Genomic DNA, 8416 nt, shown 5'->3' on the forward strand with positions numbered 1-8416 from the left:
TTTTTTTTTCAGTTGGAAGAGTATAAATAATACAATTTCTAATAAAAGGCCTTCCAAATAAAATTAAAGGTAAGCAGAACAGAAACTACAGGAAGGGCTTCCCTTAGGGACCCGGAAAGACAGTCCTCCTTCCACTAAGTGAGGAGTGAGTAGCTCCATTGGAGAAGGCTGCATAGAGTACTCCGGGGAGTAGAAATAGAAATACGAATCCTAGAAAGATTCTACCGAGTCTTGAAGTTTTAACATTATCTTATATGTCCCTAACATTTCAGTTTTCTTAAAATGCTTTAGTTTTATAAAGAACTTACAAAGTTTTATGGAGTGCTTTCACCTCCGTTATATCACAACATGTCTCTTCCGTTCTTCATAAAAACCTTTATGCTGCTGGGTGGTCCAGTATAATTCCAAGTATACTTTTTGAGGGAAATACAAATCATGGCATGGACTAGGAATTACTGAGTATTATGTACAACACTCTCCTCAAACATCTGCTTCTCCAGCTTGTGAATGATCAAGGGCTGTAAGACTTAACAATGTTGCATTAATTAGCGCAGTCCTAAGCTCTGCTATTTCCAGCCTCTTTGGTAAATCAATGACTTCCGGATGGAGACTTTATGCTGCTGCACAGATAGAGAGACCCTACAGCCCTCTAAGATGTGATGGTGTGGGAAGTTTGTGACTGATTTGCAAAGGTTCACCCCAAATCCCCTTCCTGTGTGGTGTGATTTCTGTAGATCATAGTTCTCTGGTCTCTCACAAGAGGTGAGAGACTCCTGCAGGCAGGAGTCCAACCTACCCTTTACACAGCCAGCACCTTGGAGAGGCTCAGTTAGCAGGTGTACCATCACTGGTGATACGGGGCACGGGGATAACGCTAAATCTGAACACAGGTAGTCTCGGAAAAGATGAATTCCATTTGCTCCAGGGTAATATCTTTAAATATTCTGAAAATTCATTTTATCCAATTTTCAATTTACCTTTGGATAATGATATTTAGCTGTAAGACTGCTTTGTTTTTAGGTACTTAATTCATTAAGGGGATTTAGATTTCAGTGCTCTGAAAATGTGCACTATTAACCACTCACCTACTATTCCAGCGACTGTGGGACTTGCTCCAAGAGACTTGACGCGAAGGCTCAATAAAGGTACAACCATGCTGATACCAAACAAATCCTAAACAACAAAACACTGATAAAATAGAAATGGAAGGCTAGGTGTTTTTTCAGTGGTGATCATTATTCTAAACTGATTTTACAAATAAAATCACTATCTAAAACTTTGAGCAAACAAGAAATCCTAATTGTATATGATATTATGGTATACTCATCAGGGCAAAATTATCAGAGATCCAAATACAATGTAACAGCTGATACCTATACATGCCTGAACCATCCTGACCTCGAATCCATTTGAACTTTAGCTTCTTTGTAACTGGTCCTTAATATTCAAGGACGATGTGCTATAGAATTTCCTCAAATTAAATAAATACATAAACAAACAAACAGAATTTTTGTAGGTAATGAAGTGGGAAAGGAGGTAGCAATAATGTGTTATTTCTTGGCAAAGCAGCACATACTTAAAAATATGAATTTCCTCCTGCAATTAGGGAAGGTGATTGATCTGTGGTGTAGAGACTTAAAAGGTAATACCTGGAAAGAAAGTCTCAGTAAAGCAGGAAGGAGAGAGAAGGCTGGTATATTGATGGAAGACCGCATTCTGCAGCTAAGTCATCGAAAGTGCATGCGCTTTGGAGTCAGACAGACAGTTCTCAATTCCAGCTCTAACATCTACAAATAAAGATGTGTCCTTGGGAAGCTAATGTTACCAAGCATCAGTGCTGCTGTCTGTAAAAAATGGGGATAGTAATACATGGCTGGTAGAAATACGATGTACATTAAGAGACGTAATGGTTGAGAAAGGTCTGACACACAATAGAAGTGCAAACATATTTTCTCTTTTCTTCTGTTCTGGGAATAAGTGCTGATCCTTTTGGCTAGTTATTCTGAGTTAACAGAGAGGCTGCTAATTTTCCCTTTAAGCACTGTTCTCATTCCTACTTCAGTTGGTCACCTGCTACAACTGGCTAAGAAGAAAAACACATAGCACACACAGAGTTTTCTTTATATTCAACCTGAATTTCTTTTTCTGTAATCCTGGTTAAACAGAAAGGAATGCATAAAAGATATTTTTTCTTTGGACCTACAATTAATATTTTTGTCCCTGCTTCTTTTGGTGGCTGTATATTCACCAAATTATAGAAACATGAACTTCCAAATGCATCTTTCCGTGTTTTCTCCCATGATTATATCTTTAGATGGCCATATATTTACTATCCAAATAGTGATCTTATAACTCATAAATTTATACTATAAGAACTATAACTTATCGTTCTGATTATAAGATTACAGTAGTCCCCCCTTATCCATGGGGATATGTTTCAAGACTCCCAAGTGGATGCCTAAAGCCAGAGAGTACCAACTCCTAATATTGTTTTTTCCCATACACACAAACCCATGATAAAGTTTCACTAATAATTTGTCACACTAAGAGGTTAACAATAATTAATTCTAAAATAAAAATTTATAAGGGCCGGCTGAGTGGCTCAGTTGGTTAAGAGCTCGCTCAAGAGTTTGAGCTCTGAGCAACAGCGGTTCGAGTCCAGCCTGAGCTGAGCAGCCGCTGAGCTGCCAACAGGTAGCAGGATGGCTCAGCTAAAAAAATAAAATAAAATAAAATAAATAAATAAAAATTTATAACAATATACTCTAGTAAGAGTGAGTGTAATTTCTCTCTCTTAAAACATCTTACTATACGGTACTCACCCTTCTTGTGATGAGATGATACGATGCCTGTGTGATAGGATGAAGTGAAGTGACCGATTTAAGCACTGTGATGTAGTGTTAGGCTACTGTAAGGGTCACTCGAACACAAGCACTGTGTCAATCTGATAGACAAGATGGCCACTAAGTGACTAAGGAGAAGGTACTTGTATACACAGCCTGGATACGCGGGACAAAGCGATGATTCATGTCTAGTGGGTGGATGGAGTGGGACATCACAAAATTTCATCACACACTATTCAGAGTGGCGTGTAATTTAAAACTTATGAATTATTTCTGCAATTTTCCACTTAACATTTTTGGACAAAGGTGGACCACAGGTCACTGAAACTGCAGAAAGCCAAACCACAGATAAGGGGGAACTACTGTATTTAAAATTTCTTTTGGGTCTGCACCAATTTCTTTTGGGCTTTATTGTCAGCTTTGACCCATCAGTCTACAGATGTTTTATATCATTTAAACGACTCAATATACATCAGCTACCTATTGCATTTTCTGGATCTTTAAGAAAAAGAAACTCGACTGTCCTACCAGATTTCCGCCCCCCCACCCCCCACCAAAAAAAAAATTCCCTATACTGCTTGTCATTTAATATTCAAATGATTATTCTAGATAAAGGATGGGAGAGAGGTATTTAAGTAGATAGGCTGAGGTCTATGGAAGATAAATATAAAAACATAAGACTCGTAAGCAATAATGGATGATCGGTGTTATTTTAATATTTTATTAGCCTAAAAAATATTATATTTTTCCAAAGAGGCTGAATTCAAGGTCTTTCCTCTCTGGAAGTTCTGCTCTAAAATTGTCTTCCCCTTTACTGTAAAAGATAACTTCGAATTTGGCACCTGAAAATCAAGTGAGAGGGGGCCACTTAACTCTTTTCACGGAACTTCTACATCTCCCAATGAAAAATGATGAATACATTAAAGGGTTTCAGGATCTTTTTCAGGGTAGGGACCCCAATATTTCTTGATTGTGGATCACATCAATAAAAATGAATTCTCACCTGACTAAAGCTGATGAAATGAAATACAAATCTCACCAGGTACCTGGAGGAAAGAAGCGTCTGAAATCATAGATGTTTGCAGCACGCATAGTGTGCTACCAAAAAGGGCCTACACGGTCATCTTAGTCTTCCTTCCTAAACCAGTTACAACCTAGAAGCACAGAGATGAGCTAAAAACAGAATATTTGGGCAAATGACTTCTTTAATCTTGGTCCTTTCCTCTCCCATTCGGAAACCATTTTCCCAAAAGTCTTAGGGGTCCTTCACATCTCTAAATATATTAAAAATAATACCTAAGTTATGTTGTTACCTAACAGATGCTTCAAGAATACCCAAAGCTGCATGTATTTTGTTTACAACATTTTCCATTTAAAAAATCATTACTCTCTTTTAACTTTTGGAAGATCTTACATTTCCCCTGAAGATATTAGAGACCTAATGATTCTCTTGAATAAACTATTAAAATTTCACACCAGATTTGCTAGATTCGACTTAGCACAGCACAAAGCCAACATATGAGAAGTTCTGAATATCAAATCTGTATCAGAGGGCCAACCATAAAGAATGATCTGCAAATTTATTTTTGAAAACTCAAACTATTTTGAAATCTAGGTCATGTTGGTTCCCAAAACTGTGTTTTCAGGTGAGGGTCCAAAGTCTATTCATCTGGCAGAACCACATGGTAGTACCATGTGAGGTATGGTAGCAGCAGCTTGGATCCCCATCTCCTACCAAAGGGTGGATGGCAGCCAACTCCATTCTGAAGAACCACCTACACTCATTGAATTCTAACTTTTGAATTCTAGGTGACTGGTCTGGAAGGTGGAAGAGGCACCTGCACCTTGAGACTCAACTAAGAGTAAAGAAACGGGATCAGAAGGAATGCCAGGCTCTGAACTCAAAGGTATTAAGGCTGGAGGTGAGGGCTGTAACGTTAACTGTACTGGAGGCAGAGATTCTCTCTGAAAAGCCGCCCTCCTTAAGTGTTTCATGGTTCTGTGTTTACAGCAATATGGTGAATATGCTTTCATTGCTGTCTTAACAACTATTAATTCAACATTAAACCTTTAAGGACCGTTGAACAGCTTGTATTGAGGAGAGGGAGGGAGGAAGAGTTCCTTCCCACTCCTCTCCTAGCTAAGGGTGACTCAGTGTCCTAACTCAAGTGAGGTGCCAGACCAGGGAGAAGTAGTGGTCTTAACCTGCCATCTAGGCAGAAAACAATAATTCGCCTTTGCCAAGGCCCAGGGACTATCTTCAAGGTCTCAGAGGGCAGCATTCTCTCATTGACACTGATGAGCTCCAGCTCCATTTATTAAGATACAGTCTCAGGCCCAATCAAGAGGAAATCCTACTGGGTTCTTGTCCCAATTTTGTCCCAACCTGAATTAGCTCACAACCAGGGCAACTGAGCCAGGCCTAGATCTGGAAAGAGAGGAATGAAAAGGTGAGTCTAGGGTTCCTGCAGACAATGGTCCACCAACAACCAACACAAGCTTACTAGTAAGGCTGTAAATTTTTTTGGAAACAGACTGTGTATTACAGAAAATGGAGCTCCACAGCATCTATCACATATCAGGTTTCCAGGAATTCCAGGAATAATAAATGAGTGGATGGATGAATGACTTACCCTACCATACATGCAGCTTTCTAAGCTTTCCCTTCGACATGGGAAATGGATAACCTTATTAATCCAGGACACACAAATCTAGACAAAAGCCTGCATTGTGCAATATATAGTTTATCAAAATGCAGACGTGCATCTCTCACTGTGACTTGCATTTTTAAACGTCCCAGTTTACCAGAAATCCTAATGAAAATGTGCCTAATTCTGTGCAAGTGGGGCCATCAACAGCGACTTCCCAGACCTGGTAAAAAGGCCTGTGTGCTCCGACCACAGCCACTGCACCGCTGGGCTCTCCCAAGCTTGCCCTGCTCTCTACCATGCATGCCTAGCACCTGCCACATCATCTAACACCTGGAATTACCTTCCCACTAGGCTTGGTCCACGAGTAACACCTAAGGCTGGGGGTTGGTACTTAACCGGCTGCGAAGGACTGGGCGTTGTGAACCCCACTCCAAATAAAAGCGCAAGGTGCAGTATGGCCCTGTGGTGCAGAGTGAAGGGGTTATGGGGCAAAAGGAGGCTTGATTAGTAGGCAGGCACCACTAGGCAGGTCTCAGGTTCCCAGCGCTGGCTGTGCCTTATAACCACCCCGGAGCTTCAAGAAAAAGCACCCGTAATTGGGTTCCTAGTCTGCACCTGGAACCCAGCCCCAGCACTCACCAAGAAGCCAACCAGGTAGAGACAGAGCAGGAAGCGGCGGTCTGGGAGGGCACCGGGGTCGGGAGTCCCGGCCTCGGCCCCTGTCCTCGGCTCCTGCCCCGGCTTTGGTGTCGCCGAGATCAGCCCCGGGGCCGCGCCCGGGCCTCGGCGGTCCCCAAGATCCATGCAGACGCCGGCGAGGGGCGCGGACTGCAGCAGAAGCTCCCGGCGCCGCCAGCAGGACCTTACACAAGCCCCGCCCCCAGCGGAAGAGAGCGGTGTGCGCCTGCGCAGAGGGGAGCCCCGTGGGCTGCCGCTGGGCGGCTCCGCACGCCGACAGAGGTCCCCTCAGGGGGAGGTGGTGACTTCGGCCCCTAGCTGGCAGTGGACGGCTAGTGCCACCAGCATGAGAAGGACGCGCCACTTTTGTGATGGTAATTATATGATGATGATTTGTGTTCCCTTGGAGTAAAGACCCTGTCTGCCGTCTGTGCCATCGGAGGGTGGGAGGAACTGTGATGAGCTTCACCTCAGAGTATGGGGCTGCGAAGGGAAAAGCCTCCAAACTTGTAGATAAGTTTCACAAGAGTTTGCGACTGATTTTGAGGACATACCTGGAAGCAAAATCTCAATGAATTCAGAAAGTGGTCTGATGAACGGCAGCTTTGCAGCTTATTTTACATGATAGAAGCAAAAGAGGAGATGCAAGAAAGTGCATGAAACCATTGGTGGTAGATTAGAGGCAGGAGAAAGCCAAGTGTGTGTGTGTGTGAGAGAGAGGAATCTCTAGGATTGTATAACAAGTAAAATGGAGTGGTACGTACTTCGTTTACCTCCGTGGGTACAGAATAGTTAATAATGAACATGTACAGCATGTAGACATGGTATGCAGAAAACAAGGTAACAATGAATGAGGAGTTTCACATTTTGTGCTCTGTGGTCTTGTGCTCTGGTGCCTGTGGTTATGCCTCAGAGGGGTCTGGAAAAGAAAATTACTCTGACATCTCAAGAGTATGTTATCTTAGATGCGTAAGAACAGTGGACAGGGCTCTGTGAAGGTAATGATTGACCTTTATGAAGGAAGCTGAGATGTGACGACTCGCCATGACCTGTCCAGTTCGGAATTTACCATCAGATCGTCCTGTGTGCTTACTTTTGGTCACTGAGCTTGTCAGCCCTGCCATGTTGCCCTCCAATAGCGTGTTGGGCATAGACCCTCTTTGGTTCCCAGGGTCAGCCTTGATGGTGACCAGCTTCAGCTGGAAGACCCCAAGGCTTAGGGCATTAATTGGCTGTGACTGACCTGGAGTAAGTTAATTTGGTCCCGCCAAGAGCATTTTCCCTGGTGATGTGCACATGTGAACAATGCAGAGATGGTTTCTGCCTGAGTTGTAGAGTTTCCTGGAGTAATAATAATAAATACACAATAAATAAACATCATAAAATAATAAACACACGATAAGTAAAAGAATAAAAACAATAAATAAAACAATATTGTGACAAGTGATGTAAGAAAGCATGGCCTCAATGTGAAGACTAATGACATGAGCTGCTTTAGAAAGGCAGCTTGGAGGAGGTGACATAAAAGCTGAGAAGAGTCAAAAGGAGATATACTTGAATATGGCTGAACATTTCTAAACTAACTGAGAGATCAGAGAGGTAGGGAGGTAGGCAGGGTGCAGATCATTCAGGACCCAAAAGCCCATGGCAGACCTTTGGGGCTTTATTCTGACTTCAGTAAAGGATTTAAGTGGTGCATGACACCAAATAGTGTGTATAAATCACTTAGCACAGTGCCTGACACATGGTAAGTACTTAATAAATATTAACTATTAGTTGTAGTCCCTCTTATGTTTAGGAACTAATTTCATTACTTACTCCTGTCACTCTGACATCAGGAAGAGTCAGATTTTACTGAAAATTTGATGAAAATCTTGATTTAGTTGTGCAGGTTACTGAATTACAACATCTGTTGAATTCAGCCTTGCAGAGTTTCTGATGGGAAAGTTAGGGTGCTGTTTAGCAAATAATGAGATAATGAAATTTAGAATAGAGACATGTGGTTGGTCCAGATGAAACTGATAATCTTGAACCTCCAAATCACTCTGAGCCTTTTTTTGCCAGTAGAAGTAGTTTGCCCTTCTGTATCTGAGGAAACTAGCCTCCTTGTTCTTGAAACTTGTGTGATCTCCCCATCTGGGGTAGACGCCTTGAATGGGATGCTCATGTTCCTCAATACCTATCCAAACCACCTAGTGTGGTTGCTAGATAAATAGCTGCGGTAAAATCTTAGCATGGTCCAGG

The 8416-nt window shown here is 42.1% G+C and overlaps 2 protein-coding genes across 5 annotated transcripts in view; one reads left to right on the forward strand and one right to left on the reverse strand.

Annotated features, from left to right (window-relative positions):
- SLC67A2 (solute carrier family 67 member 2) overlaps positions 1-6365 on the reverse strand; it is a 29154-nt gene extending 22789 nt beyond the window's left edge. Inside the window, exons 1-3 of one of the 4 annotated variants that reach the window (XM_019668728.1) lie at positions 6134-6219; positions 1650-1844; positions 1086-1173 (exon numbers count right to left, since the gene is read on the reverse strand). In XM_019668728.1, coding sequence (XP_019524273.1) covers positions 1086-1173; positions 1650-1715 — 154 coding nt within the window. In that variant the 5' untranslated portion in view covers positions 1716-1844; positions 6134-6219. Of the gene's footprint in view, positions 1-1085; positions 1189-1649; positions 1845-6133 lie in introns of those variants that run through there. The other 3 variants (XM_019668727.1, XM_019668729.1, XM_019668730.1) reach the window with 3 other exon arrangements.
- A 55-nt stretch (positions 6366-6420) lies between these two features.
- Positions 6421-8416, forward strand: part of TMEM182 (transmembrane protein 182) — a 77194-nt gene continuing 75198 nt past the window's right edge. The window contains exon 1 of the mRNA XM_019668720.1: positions 6421-6546. The gene's annotated coding sequence lies outside the window, so the exon portion shown is untranslated. The remainder of the gene's footprint in view (positions 6547-8416) is intronic.

Source organism: Hipposideros armiger, unplaced genomic scaffold (assembly GCF_001890085.2).
Source record: "Hipposideros armiger isolate ML-2016 unplaced genomic scaffold, ASM189008v1 scaffold_535, whole genome shotgun sequence".
Taxonomy (NCBI): Eukaryota; Metazoa; Chordata; class Mammalia; order Chiroptera; family Hipposideridae; genus Hipposideros; species Hipposideros armiger.